Source organism: Prosopis cineraria, unplaced genomic scaffold (assembly GCF_029017545.1).
Source record: "Prosopis cineraria cultivar Desert tree isolate PC_DT_omini unplaced genomic scaffold, ASM2901754v1 PC8, whole genome shotgun sequence".
In the NCBI taxonomy this organism is placed as follows: domain Eukaryota; kingdom Viridiplantae; phylum Streptophyta; class Magnoliopsida; order Fabales; family Fabaceae; genus Prosopis; species Prosopis cineraria.
Window position 1 is genome coordinate 15,794,876 of NW_026555339.1, and position 23,242 is coordinate 15,818,117.

At 29.1% G+C, this 23,242-nt stretch overlaps 1 protein-coding gene across 1 annotated transcript; it reads right to left on the reverse strand.

Moving 5' to 3' along the window:
* Window positions 1–324: 324 nt before the first annotated feature.
* Window positions 325–4,547, reverse strand: LOC129318915 (disease resistance protein At4g27190-like). The gene is made up of 3 exons (XM_054963920.1): window positions 4,449–4,547; window positions 3,766–3,836; window positions 325–3,091 (listed from the first exon to the last, which is right to left on the reverse strand). The coding sequence occupies exon 3, from the start codon at window positions 2,714–2,716 to the stop codon at window positions 1,643–1,645; it is 1,074 nt and encodes a 357-aa protein (XP_054819895.1). The 5' UTR covers window positions 2,717–3,091; window positions 3,766–3,836; window positions 4,449–4,547; the 3' UTR covers window positions 325–1,642.
* Window positions 4,548–23,242: the final 18,695 nt, after the last annotated feature.

The following is a 23,242-nucleotide window of genomic DNA, read 5'->3' on the forward strand; positions in this document are numbered from 1 at the left end:
TATGTTTTTTAAAATTTCTAGATAATAAAATAGTGAAAAGATTATATAACATGTATAATTGTAAGAATCATACTATATATGTATTTTATTTCTAAATTTCAATTTCCATAATTCAAACTAGGAAATAATTATGCATAAACCATTATTGAAAGATAAAAACAAATCAAATGAGAAGAGTGAGGATCCATACAATGTTTGACAACTTGGGACAATTCTCCCATGTGATTCGCTTTAAGGATGGCAAAATTGGGCAACAATTTTCTGGACAAATACTAATTAGATTTGTGAGGTGCTCAAGAACTATCTCTTGTAATTGTGAAAGCATGATCTGTATCTCATTCTGCTTATTGGTTGAAAGATCCTCATTTGCATGTTTGCCAAACACATACTTCATATGAGAGATATTTTCAATCCTTATCTTATGCAGTTGTGAGAGGTTTTGAGCACAATAAATTGGAAGTACGTATTCCAGTTTGTCACAATTTTGTACAATCAAGCTCTTCAATTTGGGAAATATGAAATTAGAACTTTTTGATCCTTGAAATACTTCTTGCCTTCCATCCGTGGCATTATGTTCACCTTTCATTATTATATACCTCAAATTGGAACAACCTTTTATTGTTATGGCTTCCAATTGTGATAGAGATTGAGCAACTGTCAATGGTAAGAGTGATGTCAACATTGGACATCCCCTAATGAGAAGTTGTCGCAGATTCCGCAAATTACACACCTTGTCAACATGAAAGCAAGAAACTTTTGCAATGAAGAATTCAATCTCATGACAATGAAGAAGAGAAAATTCAATCAAATTATTCATGCTTCCCACAGCTCCAACCAATTCTGGGAAGATACTTTTACATCCTCCATGAAGATTCTTTAAATGAATGCATTCTGCTTTCGCTATTAAATTCTTGACACATATACTGATGTTGGAGATATATAACTTTCTAAAGTATAGACATGACCGGTATCTTTTATCCCGAAAATTGGAATCATTTTCCATATTCCACATTTGTAATTCATACCTATGCAATTTTTGAAAAAGATCACCCTCCAAAAGGGGCACATGAGAATCAATATTTTTTCCAACAAATGCTTCATTTCCACACACATACAATTCTTCAAGTTGCAAACACCTTTCAATTCCTTCATCAAAATTTTCACTAATTGAGCAACGTCTCATATCAAGAATCTTCAATTTTTTCAATTCTTCTATTCCTTTTGGAAATGACTTGAACTTACTCCCATGCAAATCAAGAATCTCAAGTCTTTTTAAATAAATGACAAATGAGATATCACTTAAATCATACCACACCAAACGTAGAGTTTGAAGATTAGTCAACCAATTAGTTGATAGTGGTAGTGATAAAGGCTTCAATGGAAAATAGTACTCTTCATTAACCAAAGCCATAACTTTGAGTCCTTTAATGCCTTCAAATGATGCTTGAGACAAATTCAAGGAATTAGTTGAATTGAGCAATAGAATCTCAAGCTTTGGAAAATTTAATTGTTGGAGAAATTGATCCTCTCTAATGGACCATGTAGATATTGCGAAAGAATTTTTACCTGTCCCATCCAATACCAAGGAATTTATCCCTTTCTCATGATCAACAATGACAACCCAATCCTCTTGGGATGCCTTCTATTTAGCAAAATCATGCACAACATCATGGATTTTGAAACAATCATCTCTCATCTCATAATTTATCAACAAAGAATAATCAATGAGATGATATAAAGTTGCATTTACTCTACTCCTTAAATCATCAAATGAATCATCTTCTTCCCTGAACAAGCCCAACCCCACTCCATACATGAACAGGTCTTCTCTTTTGATCTCATAATCCTCTAGAAAAATACAGCACATTAAGAAGAGACGCTTTGCTTCTTCACTTATCAAAGCATCATAACTAAATTGAGTGCATTTAAAAGCATCTATAACACCTGCAGGAACTCCAATAGGTTTTAAGCGCCTTAGTTTATATAAAGCATCATTCCAACTATCAAGAGGCTTTCCTTTCAAAGTTGTTGCCACGGCTTGAATTGCTATGGGTAGTCCTTTGCATTCAGCAACAACATCTTGTGCCACACTATTTAATGAAGAGTCCTCACCTATGCATGATTTCTTTTCAAAGAAAGCCCAAGCTTCTTGTGGTGATAAGAGATGTAGTGGAACATTCCTCTGGCCATTCATCATAGAACAAAGTTGCTGGACACGTGTAGTTAAAAAGATTTTACAGCCTTTAAGGTTGCCATTTGAAAGGATACCAAAGTCTTCAAGATTCAACACTCCCCAAACATCATCCAAGATAACAAGAATTCTCCCCCCATTTTGGAATCCCAATGATAATCTTTTTGCCCTTCCAGCCTCACTTTCTTCAAGTAATGGACTCAAACCTAATACGTCAGCAATTTCACCTTGCACCTTTCTAACAATTAGGGCTTGAGACAAAACAGTGAATACAACTTTATCAAAGAGTTCCAACTCTTTAGCTCTTTTGCCCACTTCTCTTGCAAACGTTGTTTTGCCACATCCTCCCATTCCATATGAGCATATTATGTGGCAATCATCATCTTTCATCACCTCCAGAAGTTGATTGAGAGCCAATTGAGTGGATTCAAACAACATAATATTTGTTGAAGAGGTAATATTTGTTGGAAGTGAAGCAAGACGAGAAAATATGTCAAATTTGCTGTTCTTGTCGAGCTCAATCATTCTCTCTATCTTCTTCGCTAATTGTTTGCACAAACCATATCTTTTTCTAATATGACAAAAGTCATAAAAGCAACCATTGGCTCTCTCTAATATCTCTATATCATTTTCCACATCCTGTAGCTGGCTTTGTACTTCTTGCAACCACTTCTCCACTACTGGTTTAATCCTCTCAGTTTTCTTCTTTGCTTCCTCAACCTATTGAGACACATCATCTTTTCTTGATATCAGCTTCTTCTTCTCCTCCTCAAGCTTTCTAGTGAGTTTGCCAACACAAAACAAGTAATATCCATGACGTATAGCAGGACCCACCAAATATTCTGAGATTTTGGTAGCAATCGTGATAACCACCTCTGTCATTTCAACAAATGATATCCCCTAATACATTACAAATGAGAGATGGATGAGTTTGGGACGGTACCAAATTAAATGTTACTTGTATGGTTTAGTCAAGTCGATAATAATTAAAAGTTATTTTTATCAGTTCTTTTGTAAATAAAAATCATAATGAAACTTTTAATTCTTAAAGTCTGCCTAACTTATCAATTTGATCCTTTAAGTTTTATGTTTATCTATTTGATCCCTTAAATTTGCTTCAATTTTCAATTTAATCCTTATTGTTTAAATAGGAGATCATACTTTTAAAATCTGTTAACAATGATAACGAAATATTGATAGCAGTTATGTAGATTACTAAAAAGAAGTGTGATTATTTTGTAGAAAAAAGAGCCTAAGAACTATTAAAAAAATAAAAGAACAAAATGTAGTATAAGGGACTAGATTAATAAAAAATAAATTAATTTAAGGATTAATTTGTTCTTCTTTAGCTACATATAAATGTCAAGTTATCAAAATATTTTTAAAAACTTAAATGAATAACAAGATAATTTAAAAAAAAATACCAAATGGGTTGAATTGGTATGAAAAATAAATAAATTTAACGGACTAAATTGATATGATAAATTCACTTTTTATTGGGAAAAAAAAAGTTACTGCATTGCCTTTGCTTATTAATTCTATTGTAATCTGGAGGGGATTGAAAGAAATCATACCTTACTATCTCTTTTCTTGAAGCTGGAGATGGAGCAAGGGAAACACTGGAATTACAGATATCTTATGATCTCTACAGAAAAATGAAAGTGCAAATGAATTATATAAATTAAGAGATTTGGAATGCATTTACTGCCCAATAATTTTACTTATTTAATAATATATGTACTACTGTTTTAATTAATATTTTAGCATGCTAATTGGACAACGGTTAAAATAACCTCATCAGCTCTTTCATCTCAAGAAAAATAAACAAAGATCCAAAAATTATACCAAGAAACAAACGAATCAAGAAAATGGAGGCAATACCTTCCCTAATCAGAGTAGAAATAGACAACATTTTTTTAAAAGAAAAGTAAACCTATTACCAAAAAAAGATATTAAAAAAAACAGATAATCACGTTATAAGAAGCACAAAATATTTTCATGGTGGCTATTTTGACCACTGGAATTTGAAGTCGTCTAGATGAATAGATCTGTTTGTTTTGTTCTTCATAACAAATAATTTAGATGCATGTAAAATCAGTCTCATAAAACTTGGTCGAAGCAGAGAGTAAATGGTAACCAGAGAGTAACAATAAGCAGAAAAAGGTAGGAGATTTTCTCAGAGATAGGAAAAAACCATGGTAAATGATTGAGAAAAACAAAGAGTTTGGTGTAGATGAAGGCAAATTAAGCTTCATACCTCGCTGTGTCTCTCCACTGAAGTTGAAGTTGCAGATCCAAAAGCAGAACCAAAAGACGAAGATGGTGAAATTTGAAGGTAAAAATACATGTATTAGTGTTTGTTTTGTTCGATCCGAATGTTTAACGTCTACCCAATTTTTATTTTTATTTTTTTTTGTTTGACAAAAATGCCTCAAACTACCGTTCTTTAGCCAACTATCATTCTCAGAGGTCCACCAACTACTTAAGTTAGGTATATTTTAAATTCGATTTTGAATAATTTTTTTCCTTTCAAAATGTTTTAAAAATCCGGCCGTTTCTGGTTAATGCACCCGTTAACCAATTTCTTTGGACAAAAAATTTACAGGTGACATCTACATTAGATGTCCAGTCAGTGAAAACTTAAAAGTGACTTTTGCTCTCGAGGTGTTTACTTGCGACTAATATTTTAAATTTGATTTTGGATCATTTCTTCCTTTAAACATTAAAAGCCTAACCATACATCTTGTTATTAACGCGCCAAAAATGGATGTTAATTTAAGTTAGTAAGGGATTTGGTTTCTCTCATTCTCTCCTCCCTCCACCTCCTCTCCACTTCTCATCTCAACATTTGGATCTATTTTTGAATGGATGAGATTTAATGTTTCATAAAATTATTATTAAAATGTAAAATTTATAATAAATAAATTTAAAATATAACTAATTTCATCTAGACTACCATTTAAGATCTAGTATCATAATTATAAGTTTTTAAAAAATTAATTTTATGAAATGTTAAATCTCAATCATTCAAAAAATAAATTCAAGGGTAGAGTTGGAAAGTGAAGAGAGAGAAGAAATGGAGAGGAGCCAAGTCTACTAGTAATCCCACATATGTTTACATGTGGCATCCAAATGGACGTCCAATTAGAAATTAAAAAATATCATCTCTCATATGATAGTTAAAAATTAAATTATAAAAATTTCTCCATATGTACACTCAACAGTTAACTCAAATTATTTTTAAAAAAATTCTCCATGTATATAATTGGCAACCTAACTCATTTTTAAAAATTCCTCCACGATATATTATGTAGTCACTAAAAATTATAATATATTGATTATAAGCATGGATCCCCTAAAAGTTATGGATTAAAGACACCAAGAATAAAGAAAAAGAAAAAGATGGTTGAAGTTGCAGATCCAAAAATACTACAAAAAAGAAGATCTAGAATCAATTATCGAGTCACACAATTTTTTTTATTTTTTTCCAAGTATTTTTACTCTACCACCCCCGTCTACTAAGTACCAATTTTCTGTCATCGTCATTCGATGTTTGTCCTGTATCATCATCTAGTGTTGATCCACTACCACTGTCTGATGCTGGTCTATCACATCCAACTGGTATGGATCCGCCATCACCATCGTTGTCACCATTTGGATTGATTTGTGATTACCATCTTGGATCCATCTACCTTAATCGTCTAGTGCTAAACGTCACTGTTAATAGGGAATGATTAGTGATGTCATCTAGGTCCAATCCACAACCCTTGGATAACTACAACCGTCCCATGGTAATTCATAGGCATTGTTTGGGATCAAATAGCTTATGCCGATCAAGACCAGGCCACCAACCCTGATCTAGACTAGACAGCCGACTTTGACTAAGATCGAACTACTGACATCATTTGAGTTGCCTTTTAATTTAATCATAGAATTTAAAATTTGGAAGTTTATTTAAGATCCAAACAAAGAATTTTAGTATTATAATTTAAATTGTTTTTGTATTACCCAACCAAAAAATATAGAATTTATTAATTTTAAATGTGAGATTTTAAATCTAATTTCTCAACCCAAATCCACCCATCCAAGTGCAACCTGAATTAGATTTTGATCATACAACTGAGGGAGAGTTTCAAATGAAAGAATCCAATTGAAGTCATCCATAATCAAGAGGGAAATTATATTTAATTATTTAGCCCATTAGTTCTAATTAATAAAATATGTGTTGAGAAAGTAACATATAAAGTCTGGGATAGGGTTTTATCACATTAGATTTGAATACCAAGCATTTATATGAAAAATTAATTATTTAGTATACTAAACTTGCGACAAACATGACCTTTAATTTACATGAATGACCCAAACATTTATACAAGAAAAGGCATAAATGGGAAGATTTTGATAAATTGGAGTAAATGTATGGTAATTGATATTCTTTGTACGTACACTAATGAATTAGTTGAGTAAGGGGATATGAATTGAATAGCCGCGACTTGACACTAGAGGCGATAATTGGGGATTTTGGGATTCAAATTAATTCCTTGAGCCTAGTATGGATTGATTTGAATAAGAAATGTGTAGATAATTAATGATAACGGTGAGAGGTGTTCCTTGGAATCCCTCAAGGTTTGATTTGTATTAGATAAGGAGTAAGGAAAATTTGGTTTTATTCTCTCATATGCTTGTAAATAATGTGTGTTGTGTGTTTTATAAATCACAACTAGAAAATTTAAAATTAGTAATGGACATTTAGGGACGGATTGAAAATAAAGGGATGTGTTTAGATTTCAGTTGGGTAAAACTAATTATAAAAAAATTGATTAATATGATTGATTTTGATTATAGTTGATTATGTTATAATATAATTATGTTTGGATGTTATTTTCTAAAATTGATTTTAATAAAATTGAATATGTTTGGATGATTTAGTTAAAATTAATTTTAGTTGTACAAATTGTCATTAAAAATATTGCTCTATAAAATATAAATATTGATAAATTTGTATATAATGTATTTTTAAACTCTTTCTTGTAGTACGGTTTGCAATATATACTATATTTTAATTATATATGGCCCTATTCTGGTATGAAGGATTGAGAAGGTGAGATTGAAATTGGCATTGGGTAATACTAAATTTTTATGTTTGGTATGTGATAATGGAGATTGTAATTCCAATCCTAATGGGATTATCTAGTACCACCACCTTTGATAATATTACTGAGATTAATCCATTGAAGACCAAAATGCCCTTGTTCCTATGACAATCCATTCAGATTCACATTGTCGTCTTCTTTCACTGCCATGGGTTCATATCATCCTCGTCAGTTTATCATCTTCTTTCGTTTTCACGAGTTCAGATCATCACTAGGTTCAAGCCTTTTGGAATTCCATTTCCTTCGTCTTCAATTTTGAACCCTGGTTAGTGGCGTCGGAGGAAGTTCCAGGGTCCAGATTTACTACTTCCTTAGCTTAGTGGCGGGGTCGGATTTGTCTTCCTTAGTTCATTGGCGGCGACATGTCTTCGAACCTAGATCCATGAATTGCTTCGAGACTTCGCTAGATGATCCTTCGACTTCGAACTCTATTTCTTTCTTGCCATGGGTTCAGATCTTTGAACCCAGTTCATCTTCATCTTCGACAGATCTAAATTTCTTTTTTGGTTTTTTCTGGTTCAGATCTCCGTTTTTCTGGGTTTTTTCCTGAACCCAGTCGTGAATGTTCATCTTCATCCTCAGCAGCACATAAAATGGTGACGGGGAGAATTGTGTCTTTTCCCTTTCTCAATTTTTTCTTTTTTGGCTTCACTTGAGTATTACTTTTTTTTTTTTCAATCCTACCCTGTATCAAATATAATGTTAAAAGTTATTCCACTCCCAATTTCATACCCAATCTTAATTCCATTTCCATACAATTTAATGCTTTGTACTATGCGGGGCCTGTGTGTTTAGGGGTGAGCATCGGTCAGTTCGGTTCGGTTTGGTCCCAAAATGTGCAGAACCGATCGATCGAATAACACTGAAAATAAAACCCGAATCGAACCAAACAAGCCAATCAAACCGAACAAGGACCGAACCGAAATTTGATAATTCGGTTCGGTCGGTTAATTCGGTTTTTCAGTTTCATATTTGGCTATTAAAATTGGGCCTATTTTTTAAATATTAAAACAAACAACACTACAAAATTGGGCCATTTTTTTCTATTCGTTTTTTTTAATATGAGCCCATTTTAATTACACTCATATGACATAAAGCCCAAATATTATAAAGGCATGGATAATCAAATAAACAACCACAAATAAACACCGATGATCAAATAATGGCCTCATAATCCAATCACAACACCTACTAATGAGAGTGACTGACTGAAATGGGGTTTCAAGTGATGTTATTATTTTTTATTCTTTATTAAAATAAAAAATAAAAATAAAATAATTTATAAATTAAATATAATTTATAAATTAATAAATTATATGTAATTTGGTCGGTTCGATCTATTCGATTTTAAATTTTACTAACCGAATCGAACCGATCAACCGGAATATTTAAAATAAAAAAACTGACTCAAACCGAAAAATCAAATAGACCGAATCAAATAGACAAAATTCGATTCGATTCGGTTCGATTTTCAGTTTCAATTTGATTTTGCTCACCCCTATGTGTGTTCCACAATCAACATTGCATTACCCACGACGCTGGCTCTCTCTCTCTCTCTCCAAGCTAAATGCATGATGCGTACCGCGGGAATTGGAATTAAAGTGCGCGCACATGATTTTACTTAAATAGAAAAATAGATCGGACCACAAACCAGAAATTTTAGAGTCATGATTTTCATGGGATAAACTGGCCGTCTAACAGGTAATATAATAATTAAATAAAAAATAAAATTTTATATGCATATGTGCGTGTGAGAGAGAGAATAAAATATTTAAAATAATGAAAATATCATTTCCAATTCAAAGTGGTTTGGCAATGACATGTTGTTCGCTATTAAGTGTTATCGCAAGCACACAAGTTATCATAAGTAGTAGATTTTATTAAAAATATTGCTCCCACAAGAATTAAAGCAAAAAAAAAAAGTGAAAAATTTACTATCAGGTTTTGGATTAAGTTGAGCAAAATCAAGTGTAAATTTGTGTAAAATTAATGAAAATTAAATTGAAGAGTGTTTTAAAAACAAAGAAAATTGATGGAACCTAAGATTATCTCTCATCTTTGTATTTTATAAAACTTAATTAAATTCCTTTCAACAGGATTTTTTATGAAAACAGGTGTTAAACCAATATTCTTATTTACTTGAAAAAAAATTCTCAAGTCAAAATCAAATATTTTTGCAAGCACTAAAAATTCTAAATATCTTGAAAATGATTAATGAAAACAAATTTGAAGTTCCATTCTTAATTTGACTATATAAAAGGTTAGTAAAATATTTCTATTTTACCAACAAAACTATATATTTACCTCTGTAAATTTCAAGTATAACATTATTTTAATCAAGTTTTACATCCAATTAACTCTCTCAAGCATTACCCAAGTGAACGCAACAAACTAAATGATGATTAAACACTTAGAAACATTAAGCAAGGGATAAAATAAATACATACATATATACATGCATACATATATACATATATATCATTAACTATCAAAAGAGATAAATAATTAGGTCTTACTAGATACAAAGGTTCGAAATAATCCTAGAGTAAGAAAACTAATTACTAATGTTCATAAAAGAACTTCAAATAACAAAATGTGGAGCGCCCATATCAGTAAATGAGAGAAAAGGAAAGAGAAATAGAAAAACTGAAGAAAATTGAATCTCTTCAAATTTTCAATCATTGATTCAAACTCCTTCAACAACCCAAAACCCTAATAGAACTAGCCCCAAGAACCTTTGGAGATCATAGAATGCCTTTGGAAGTCCGAGAATTTTGTATATATAACCCTAGCTTTAATTTTGATTCCAAAACGCAAAGTTTCAGTGAATGCTCGGCCTATATCTCTCTCTGGAAACATGTTGGCCACGGCATACAACCTTTTGCCACAACTTAATGCTTTCAGATAGCATTTTGGCTGTGACTTATTGGTTGTTGGCCACGGCCAACATTCCTCTGTATAGGTTTTGCAATGGCCTAACGTTTGCTAGCTGAGGCTTATTTCTCTGTCTCGTTGGTTAAGGTCGAAAAAGATTCAGATGAGGCTTAATCCTCACTCTTTGTTCTGTGTTTTTCTTGGTGCAATGACTTCCTAACTCCATCTATACTTTTCAAATAATGCTCCAAAAACTTAAGAAGACAAGTAATTTTGTGAGGTTCAAGTTTAATCTTAACCAAGATAACAATTGTGCACAATTTAGACAAATTTTTGTCATTTTGGCCCAAATAAGATATGTACATTTTTCCTATTACAGTATATGTATAATTAATATGTAAAACTTCATCAAAAAAACATATAACATTCTAGGAAAATGCACTAAGATGTTATAGGTAATATCATATTAATTTTAATTTTCTCATTTTTTTCATATGTATGGTTTTTATTTACCTTGTTTTTCTTTTAAATCAAATGCTTTTACTTTCCTCTAAATTTTAATTCATATAATGCTAATAAAAAAATCTTGCATTTGAAATTTTATTATAATAATCTAGAGCAAAGTTGATATTAATATTTTTAAATTGAATAAAAAATATATTACTAAAACAGGGGTAAAAGAAAATATAATTCAAAGTGGGCCCATCATTCTGATTTTTGGGTTTACTCTAATTCTGTCAAAATTGCTCAGCTCAGAGTGATCCAAAATGGGCCGATCTCCAAAATTTAATGAGTCAGACCAAACCATTTTTGTACGGGGGTGGTGGTCCAACCAGTCTACCCATTAGGATCTTAAAACAATTTCCTTGGGACCACAATCCTTTCTTACTTTTTTAATCTATATATATAAATAGTCTTATATTTTACGCGCACACATATTTCAATTACTCCCTACTTTCTCTTATATATACATAAATGTATATATGTATATTATTATTTGAAATTAGGTCCGTATAATTTATTTTATTTTAGGTAAATTCTCGCTTTAAAATTATTTTGCTTATAATCTAAATTTCTAATTCTAAAAATATGCTCAATAATTTTTTATTCCACAAATTTTTTTTTGCTTCAAAATTGTCTATAATTAATTTATCACCTAGCAATTGAAATCTAAGATGTTACATGAAATGACATGAATAAATATGGATATAGAAGTACATAATAGAAAATAGGAAGAATTTCAACTAAGAACTAGGGATGTGATTTAATTATTAGTGGGTCCTAAAAAAATCTAAAAATTTAGTTCAATCTAGGAAGACTAAAGTGAAAATAATTTCAACAGTGAAAAGATTAAAGTATCCTATTCACTTGTTAATTTTATTTGAGATGCAAAATTATTAGTTATTAATTTTCTTACTTCACTTATTAATTTACCAATATGAGTTATAAATTACATGAATTAACCTATCAATAATTATACAAGACTTGAATATCAATTGTTCAATGAGTTTGTCAGACAACCAGCAACATCACTGCTATAATTTATAACTCATATTGGTAAATTAACAAGTGAATTGAGAAAACTAATAACTAATGATTCTATGTCTCTGACAAAACTAACAAGTGAATGGTGCTTTCGTCTTTTTATCATTGAAATTATTTTCACTTCAGTCCTCTTGGATTGAACTAAAGTTTCAGATTTATTTTAGGACCATCTAATAATTAAGTCACATTCATGGTTCTTAGTTGAAATTATGCATAGAACACATATCATATTGTACCGCATCATGTAACCAATATGGACATGTCAAAACAAAAAAAGCATCTTAACCTTTTACAGTTATTAAAATGGGGTGGGTTTCTCTCTACTACCTTTTCACTATAGATCTGAACTGTTCAAATACAATTTGTACTTTTAAAATTATCAAATCTAAGCAACCAAGTTCAATTTAATAGTTTAGATCTACGATAATCCCACCTGTGCCCTCCTCTCAAAGGAGGAAAGCCAATTTCTACTAAAATATACATTGATTTTAACTTCCTTGTCTCTCCGGTATCATGAAATTCAAAATATTTGGTTGAATGGTTTAAATTTTCTTAATTTATTATCATAATATTTAATACTTTCTTGAAAAAGTTGACCATTTATATATGATCTACATATCTTTCTAGTTTTATTTATAGAGTGAAGAGAGAAGCTTACTTTTTATCCTATTTATAATCACATAATTAAATTTTTATCAAAAATTTTTTCTTTTACCTTCCATTGAATGTTGGAGAGAGAAAAATACACTATTAAATATATATATATATATATATATAATAGGGATAAAGTTAAAAACTTATTAAATTTTTAAATAAAATTTATAATTTTTTATGTTTTTTATTTTAATAAAATATATTAAAAATGATTTATAAATTAAGAGAAGAGGGGTATGCGATTGATCATTGTCGTATGCACGGTGCCAATTGAGAGCCAAGCCTGGGTCCCATATCTTCGGACGATAATTTATTAGCTTTGTCCCTCTATTTGATTCCTATAAAGTTACTCTTCTATCACAAACTGAAATAATTCGCCGGTTCAATTAATACGTGTTTTCTCCAATGACGAAGTTTTCACTCCAACCCATCGTTGCTTTTCTCGCAGTGAGCTTCAACTTTTTCCCCCTTTTCCGAAGAAACTCATGCGAATGAATATTTATATATTTATATATATTATATATTCCCTCTAGTACAAACTATAAGCAGCTTTTAAAAAAAATCTACATATCAATAAAGTCCTCATTCCCAAAAGAATATATACTGTTTTTTTTACCCCTACTTTAAAATATTAAAGCACTTCATGATGAGTAAGAGATACACTCATACAAATGTCTAGGTTAATAAATACAAGGGTTAAAATGGTAGAATTTTTTTTTACATGTACTAAGTTGCTTATATTTTGAATCGAAGTTAGCTAAGGAAAATGCTTATCTTTTGAACTGGAGGGAGTATGAATGTCTGAAATTGCAGGTTGCATTGGTGGCAATGCATGCTGCCTTACCTCGGGAACTTTACTGGAAATCCAAGCTTCCCACTACTCCCATTCCTAAATCTATCACAGATCTCCTCCACTCATTTGGTCAGTATTGTACCTTTCATAAGTGCTTCTTCTACGAATTTCAAAATTCACTTGACAAATACAGTTAATTTCTTTTAAGTGCTCATAGTTAAAGTTAATTCTGGCAAGTCAGTTGACACCACCACCGTCCCTGATAGTAAGATCAAAGACCGACTTAAAGATGACTTTGACTATTTTTATAATCGCTCTGAAACCAAACTCCATAATAACCCCAACACAGCACTCTTCTTCTTGGAAAAGGATTTGAGACCTGGTCACAAAATGAACTTTCTTTTCTCCAAAACTTCCAACCAAGCATCCTTTTTGCCTCGTGAAGTAGCAAAATTAGTAGATGTTGAGATTATGAAGGAAACAAATCAAAGTTGTAAGGAGTCAGGGATTAAAGGAGTGGACAAACATCCATGGTTGATTTTATCACTTCCACGCTTGGGAGAATCGTGGAAACTTTGTCTACGGAGGTGAAGTTATTATTTTAATAAGTATTTAATTTATTCAAGTTCTTATCAAATATTAAATATTTTTAGGGATTTTTTTAATTGATATTTTTCCTTTTTAAAATTGTCTAAACCATTTGTAGAAAATGATGCATTCACTTTTGGTAATGATGCAAAGTTCCCTTTAGTACAATTTAATGTGTGTCACGGCACAAGGAAAAATCGTTGCACAAGTTATTCATACGTTTTCAATTATTCCAAGACAAGTGGAGAGCAATATCAGTGTTCATATTAGTAGCTGAGCAAATTATTTTCTGATTTTTAGGTTAAGTAATATTGTAGATACTAAACTCATTTATTATGTAAATTGTTCCATCAACTTTTAAAAATGATACAATTTGACCATCGCCGTTGACAAAAGTTAACTATGATCATCTGATTAGAAAGTGATAGAGAAGGACTTAAAAAATTATATAAAAGGATAAAAAAATTACAACAAATAATCCAAAAATTACAAGCAAGTACCCAAAAAATTATAGGAAAGGACTCAAAAATTGTTGGGTTATTTTATATAATTTTTGAGATCTTTTCTTTCATTTTCTAATCAATTAACAGTCAAAATTAACTTTTGTTAATAACAAATGTCAGATTGTACCATTTTTAAGAGTTGAGGAATTAATTTACATAATAAATACGTTTAGGTTTTATGATAATATTGGATCTAAAGTTCATGAAATAATTTATTCATTTATATTTATCTTTGATCCTTTACTTTGTAATGGAAAGATATATCATACATTTCAATTTCACACCCGTTAAGGAAAAATCATAAACATCAATTAACATTAATTACACAAAAAATTTTCTAGTCAAGTGAAATAGAAATAGACGATCCATTTTTGTTGGAACTGCATTAAGATGATTTCCAAATTGCAAAATTTATCTATAACATGTGAACCCCGCGAAAGCCTTGTAAAATTATTTGTGTGTGTATATATATATATTTATCAAATTAATAAGTAACACTACTAAAATAACAAATAATCATTCAAGAATAATTGCTTTAGGTGGCTAAATGAGGGTTCCCATAACTCTTTAGCTACCTAAAACCTTAGGTCACCAAGTCGTTTAATAGCTTTGGTGACCATTTGTTGATGACTCTTGTCGGTGGCAGGGGCTTTGACGACTGTTCAATGGCTAGCACCAGTGACATTGAGGGTTTCTTTTTCTTTTTTTCTTTTTGAACTTCAGGGGCAATTTGATCTTTTAACTTAAAAAATTAATATCAATTAAGGATCAAGGGACTATAGTGCAATTTTGAAATCCATTAATCCTTGATTGGTATTAATTTTGCTCAGTGGTTCATGATTGCTATTTTCCCCTTTAATTGCTAATTGATTAGAAATGACCAAAAAAATTATAATAAAGAACAAAAAATTATAGTAAAGATCCAAAAATTACATACAAGGAGACTTAAAAAATTACAAAAAATGATTAAAAGAGTTTATTTACCTTTTCTTTAATTTTTAAGGTTTTTTTAATCATTTTTTAGTTAACTATAATAGTGAAAATAAACTTTTGTTAATGACAAACATTGTTGAAAAAATGAATTTAAGATTCCTAGTCTCCCAAACTTATAGTTTAGGGATCAATTTATTATTTTACCCAAAAATAAAATACAATAATAAAGAAATATAAAATAATTAATATTTTATAAAAAAGTTTAAAAGAAATGGAAGAATTACATTGAAGTCCCATACAAGAAAATTAATTATGGCAATATCCATTAACAACTAAAATAAACTGCATTGACAACACAACCAATTGTTAATGTAATTTAGCTCAATTGTCAGTAGATCTTTTAGTAATTAATTTTTTTTTATGTGAGATCTTATTGTAATTCTCCCAAAAGATAAAAAAACTCCTCCACGTCGGGCTGGCAGCTAGGGTTGCTTATTTTGTCCTTTTTGCTCCCTATTCTATAAATTTGTATATTTGTCCATATGATAGCGAAAACTGTAATTAGGCAAGAAAGAACCACCAATGTTCGTTAATTATTTTGTGTCATTATTTTCTTTATTTATGGGTCATTTATATGATAATGTGAACAAAATTCCACATGGCGTTAAAGAAGAAAAAGAAAAAGAAATCGATCTTTTTTTTAGTAAGATAAAATATCGAAGATAAAAAAAATCCTTAAATCCAATTAATAGCATGTATTTTTTTTTAATCACAACTTTCTCGTATCTTGCTTTTAAAAAAATTGATGAAAAATGATTATTAAAAAATTGGAATTAACCAACGGACAAAGATATTCATAAGATATTGAATAATAATTAAGGATTATTTTTGGGCATAAAAAATGTAATTTTTTTTCAAATAATTACAAATAATAAGAAAAAATAATAAATAAATCCTTCCGAAATAGAGACATGACAACTAAATTCCACCTCTGATATATACTTGAACTAGAGCGACAAAAATTAATTTAATATGAACTTTTGAAAATACTTTTTTGTTTTCTACCTATTATTTTTTTAAAAAGTATCATCCAGGATTATAATAATATTATTATTGAAATTTTAAATTTATAGTCAAATCATTTGTCAATTATAGATGTAACTGACGTCATATTAATAAAATTAAAAAAAATCTAATTTAGTGAAAAATTTTCAGTATGTTGATAATTTAGATAATATATATATAATTTAAATAATCAAAACAACTTTTCCTTGGGATACCCAAGCACATATTGTTTTACAGCAACATGATTTTTCTTAAAAACTAGATACATTTTATTAAAAAATAATAAAGGAAATAATTATATATATATATATAATTTTAATTTCATTAAAAAATTGGATAATTCAAACATTATTTGTGAAAATGTTTGTATTCGTTTTGAAAATATTTATTTATCAATTTTGAAAATAGAAAAACAAGTTAATTCTAAAAAGTCTATTCAAGAAAAAAAAATATACACACTCGTCTATCTTTAATTTAATTTATATCTTATATTTAAATTAAATAAATTATAAATTTAAAAATAATTTTATTTTAATAAAATATTATGGCATTAGTTCAAACACAATAATAAACTAACAAAGGTATTTCTTTAATAATGTATTATGGCGTATCTATATTCCGTATAACAGACTCCAATAGTCAATTTTATTACGTCTCTAGTTCCTTATGTAATAAACATCATATCATAAATTCATAATTGATATTTTAGTATATTTTCAGAATTGACACTAAATATTTATTATCCTGAAATAGATATTGTAACATCAAATCACATTGCGTACTGTAGTTTCTTTCATGGACCTCGAGCCATTAGAAAAGTCTTGCCAGAGGAACACGGCAACGTGGTTTGAAGTTTGAACGAGCACAGGAAGACTTGAGCTGACTTCGGTGATTAATGATTTTCATTTTTATATTTATAAAATCAATCAAGAAAAATATAATACAATAATAAAGCAAATATAAATAATCAATATTTTATTTTAAAAAAATTCTCCACGTCGAGCTTGTAACTACGGTTGCTTATTTTGTCCTTTTTATCCTTTTTTTTTTTTTGTGGCCAAAATGTCCTTTTCTTCTCCCAGTTCTATAACTTTGTAAATTTAGCGAAGACTTTGTAGTTAGTAAGAAAGTGAGGGCTTTGTTAGGACAGGGGTTGGTTAAGTTGTATCTATCTGTTCTTTAGTTTTGTTTTATCTTTTGTTTTGTAGGTTGCACTATAGGTTTTATTGTTTTCTCGTATCTGATTAGTGAGTGTAGTATTTTTTTATATTAATAAAATTGACTTCTTTTTGTTCCAAAAAAAAAAAAGAAAGAAAGAACTCCCAAGGTTCGTTAATTATTTCTCTGTCATTGTTGTCTTTATTCATGAGTCATTGACAAGATAGTTTCTAGAAAATTCCACGTGCTGGTTAAAAGGGAAAAAAGAAAAGAAATGCATCGTTTTTAGCTGGTAAGCTAAAATATCAAAGATAAAAAAAATATAATCCTTAAATCCAATTAATATATATCATGTATTTCTTTTTAATCACAACTTTCTCATCTCATTGATGAAAAAGATTAAAGTTATCATTTCAGTATTTTTAAGTTCGTTGGGACTCGTGTTTTTAGTCTTCTTTTTTTAAACAAATCGTCGAAATCATTTTGTGGAAAATGATGCATTCACTCTTTGTAACCATGTGAGATTCCTTTAATGCAATTCCATGTGCATCACATCACAAGGAAAAGTCTTTGTACAAGTTGTTCAAGTGATAAGAAATAGAAGCCATCCATTTTGGTAGGAACTTAATGCATTACAATGATTTTCAAATTGCAAAATTTAATATGTGAACCGACCTGCGAAAACTTGTAAAGAGTTCAACTTATCAAATTGCAAACTTAAAAGATATCTTTCAACATTATTCCATCCTTCAGGTTCATATTTTCTTCCTTTCTTCACTTTTAGATTTACTCAATGAAAATGAATTACTTTGTTATTTCGTTTATATTTATTAACATGGACAAAGTTATTTCCTATCTGTGAAATTCCTTGAAATATTCAAGGACGAGAAATAATATATCCAATAAAGGTCCTTTATACTAATTTGATTTAATATACATAATGGGTGAATCTTTCGATACGTTTTCTTGGCCACACTGTTGGAGTTAACTAGAACACTGAATTGGGCCAATGCAGAAACACGAAATGTTTTTTTTTTTAAGCGGTTTACTGTTGGACCGGCCCGGTCCGAAGCCTTAAAATACTCTCTTGGGTGCTCATGTTTAACGGTTGATTCAAATATAAAAATTTAATGTGTCATGCCCAGCTTTTTTTAATGCTAACTAATGGAGAATTTCAGGAATAAAGAGATAGATAATGATATTAGTCAAAGATCGAGGAATATGAGAAATGATTATTAGAAGATATTAGAATTAATGGAATAAAGAGATAGATAATGATATTAGTCAAAGATCGAGGAATATGAGAAATGATTATTAGAAGATATTGGAATTAATCATTGGACAAAGATATCTGTAGAAAAAATTGAATAATAATTAAGAATTATTTTTGTGGCATAAAGAAAATGTAACTTTTTCTAAATAATTGCAAATAATAATTGAGAATCAAAATTTGATTCAAGAAAGAAAAAAACTGAAATATGAAGGAAATAAATATTTGAAAGAATTCATGTTAATATTAGTGATTAGACAATATCGAAAAGAATTAATTACAAGCCTTTTTGACCAATAATGATTATAAGACTTGAAATGTTAGGACTTTTTGGAAATATCATTTCTCCTATAAGACTCTAAAATAAAAATTAATATAGCCCATTTTTAGTCCATGTGCGAGAGGCTTTTTCCCAATAACTGAATGGTTAATGTTGGCTTGGACTTAGTTTTTGGGTTCATTGGTTTTGGTTATGTTGTGGTTTGGGTTCGGTTAAGGGAGAACCAAACGAAGACTTATTTTAATCAACCCACTCCCTTCTTTCTTCATTTTTTGGATAAAGAGCGTGAGTTTAGAGAGAGAAAGTGTGCTCTATGTAGACATGGCGTGAAAGAAAGTTTATAGAGAGAGAGAGAGAGTTTAGCCAACCATACACTTAGAGCTAAGAAACGGGCAAGGTGAGCCCATATGGGTATGGTCCTTATGGGCTCCACCTATATAAATTTAAGTTCATAAGCTCAATTACCTTAAAATTAATCATTTTTTAAAACACGGCTCTTATTCAAAAAGCTCAATGTTGAGTTTGTAAGCTTATTTTTTTTTTATTTTTTGCATTTTTAAAATTAAAATTTTTAATTATAATATTTTTATATTTTTTAAATTCAAACTACAATGTTTAAAAATTAAAAATAAATAATAAAAATTTTAATTTTAAAGTATAAACATATATTTTTAAATTTAAATTTAATTTAAAAATTTAAAATATTTTATTTTTTAGGAGTAAAACAAAAATGAATCTAAAAGGGCACTCAAATCTGAGTTTTATTTTTCAGGACCTATTAGGGTCGGCTTCAAAACCTAATTTCCTTAAAAAATATAATTTTTTTTCTAGCCTGAATCTTTATAAAAACATAATCAAATAAAAATTCAGTACATACGATGGCCGGTTTACGAGCAGTAGAGCCATTTTTACACGTTTTCCAATTGTTCCTTACCAGCTTTTTGATTTAAAAAAAAATCAAATTACCAAGTTAACGAGATTATTCAAAATTTAGATTTATTATTATGATTAATTTTAATTAAGAGCATCAGACATTCAATGCTGTGTTGATAATTATTCTAGATGTGATGTTAATCTAGAAAAAGTGTTTGCATTGGTTCATCCATCAAACTTTATCCACGTTATTACAATGTATATGACACGTGTATGCGGTCAATAAAATTTGTTAATATGGGACCTACTTTGAAAATTCTTTATAGGATGATGACTGTAGAAACCTTTATTCACGGCACATCAATTCATCTATACATATCATACAATGTCATTCACTAAATTTATTATTCTGCATGAATCTCAAACTTTTTTAATTTATGTACATGTACGTATATATAAAAGTGGAAGGTACTTGGAGATAATTCAAGTGAGATGAAGTCTGACTAATGCAAATAAGTTTTATTTTCAGTTTTTGTGGTTTGTGTCAATATTTAAATATAAAATAGAGTAAACTGATAGATTATTTAGCAGTTATGGGGTATATGTAAATGTTAACAAAAGCTTTTCTTTTTCCTTCTATACCGTGTTATTTATTTTGAATGAGTGAATTAAAAAGATTCAAAACTTAGTACATTCCGTGCTTTTCACGTGGGTCACATAAAGTCTTAAACATTTTGTAGGTACATGCATTCAAATGATTCCTTCAACTTTGACCATTAGTGCTCGAAAATGACTTCAAAAATTACATAAAATTATCAAAAAATTATAGATAATGATCCAAAAAATTACATAAAAGGATGACAAAATTTGTTTGGTCATTTTCTGTAATTTTTGAGATTCTTTTCTATTATTTTTTGATGAACTAATGGTCAAAATTAACTCTTGTTAATGACAAGTGCAAAATTGTACTATTTTCAAAATTTTAAAAAATAATTAAAATAAAAAATAAATTTAGGGTCTATGATACTACTGAACCTAAAGTTGACCGGTAATTTACTTAATCATATATAATAACAGTAACATAGGAGTTAATCAAATCATTGATTAAGTTGTTAAGACAAATCTGATAAGGAGCATATCTTTTAACAAATTATAGGCAAAAGATAAGCGACTATTAATTTGCTATAACTTAGATATCTCATATATACTTCTATATCGTGTTACTTTTAATTAGTGAATGATATTATAATGAACAATCTTCAGAAAATATTTTCCAAGTCGTCAATTAAAAATAAGAAATATTTTCCAAGTCAACTGAAAATAAAATTGAAGTCATTTATTTGTTGTATTTAATATTTATATGAATAGCAAAGACTTTTAAGTCAAGTGAAAGTTGTTAATTTTATATGCACAATAATAACCTTATTATTTATAAAAATATTATATATAATAAAATTTAATATTTTAACATATTATATACTCCTTCCGTTAAAAATGTAAGGTATTTTTAACCGAATCTCACCTTTCAATAAAGTAGTTATCTACTTTTCAACCTATCTTATCTTTTCATATTTACCCATATTAAACACCCTACAATAAGTATAAAGTCATTATCAATAGAGATACTTTTGAAAAAAAAAAATAATTAGAATCTCGAAAGACTAAAAATGCCTTGCATTTTTTAACATCAAACTCTTTAAAAAATGCCTTATATTTTTGAACGGAGAGAGTATATAATAATTTCTATCATAAATTATTGATTCAATAAAAACATAATTAATTATTTTATTCAATGCTGACAAAATTATTTTATCCAACCTAAAATTTTATTTATTAAATTAGTAAGTATATAATAATCTTAAAATTTGAAACTACAACCAAATATAAAGTATTTAATTAAAAATTAACCTAAAAATTTAGAATTAACATTTGTCTCATTAATCTAAAAATTAAATATACTGCTTGAATGACAACAGTCCATGATCAAAATGTAATTATACTACAAATATCATGATAAAAATAGAGGGAAGCAAGAGGCGGCAAAAAAAAAAATTATTAGGTAAATTTGAAAATAAAATTTTCTTTTCAAAATTTCCCTATATTTGGGGAAAAAAAGTTGGAGATAAAATCTTGTGAGTTTTACATGTTATTTTCCTCTCACTTTTCTCTCCCCTCCACTTTTCTCTTAGTAGCCAAGTAGGGGAAGCGCTATTTTTTTCCCCACTTTTCTCTCCTACTAAACAACATTAAAGTTATTTTCAAATTAATATAATTAAAAAAATTTCTTTATATTTTGTTTTGAATTTTTTTGAAATCATTTACAAAATATCTTTTAAAATAAATTGGGAACAAAATAAAAAGTTCCTAAATTTTTAATTAATTTTATTTTTTCAAGAAAATCCCTATATATAGTTAAAGGGTAAATGTGCAAATTGGCCATATACTATTTTTCTAAAAGCATCTGGTAGCCTAAGCTTTTAGGTGATACAAAATAAATTATGAACTTTCACAAATGAAGCATCCAGTAGCCTATCATTAACTTCAGTTGACAGATGTTATGTGGGGCCCATAATGACACATGTCACTTTATGGACACTCCACGTCAATATATGTAAAGGTGTAAATTTAGTTATGAACTATTTTTTTAAAGAGCACTGGGTAGCCTCAACTATAAAAAACGAACCATTCAACTCCATCCCATCAATTTTGATCAAACACCATTTATTTTTAGCCTTATGAGACCCACAATGCATCAATTTCTCCAATTTTTTTTGCCTTCGTTCTTAGTCTTAACTCGAGAAGAAATTTTTATTTGAATATATTCACAAAGATGACGCCAATGAAGTATAACATTGATTTTACTACGTGTCGAAGAAGTTTGATTCTAGTTTAATTTGGCCACGAATTATTTCTTTCATTTTATTGACATTGTTTGATGTTTTCAGATAATAACTCTTTGAACCTCTTCTTTTTAAATTAAGACTAAGAACGAAGGTAAAAAGATTGGATAAATTGACACGTGGTGGGTTTCAAAAGCCTAAATGTTTTAAATAGGAAGAATGTGTTTAGTTTTTAAATTATAAGATAATATCACATATCTTTAAATTATAAAATACAATCCTCTTATATCATTAATTAAAAAATTAAACTTAATAAAAACTGCGTGACGTACGATGTCTTTGTGGGGCCATTGGATCTGTTTTAAACTTATAATTGACGAAGTAGATATAAACCATTCAGATCCGAATCCCAAAATTTGCTTTTGCCCCTCATTATAAGTTGTAATAAGTTGGCAGGGACAAGTCACTATAGTCTTCCACTCTTCATTTTGTCTTATTTTTTTTCTTGTCAAATCATCGTGG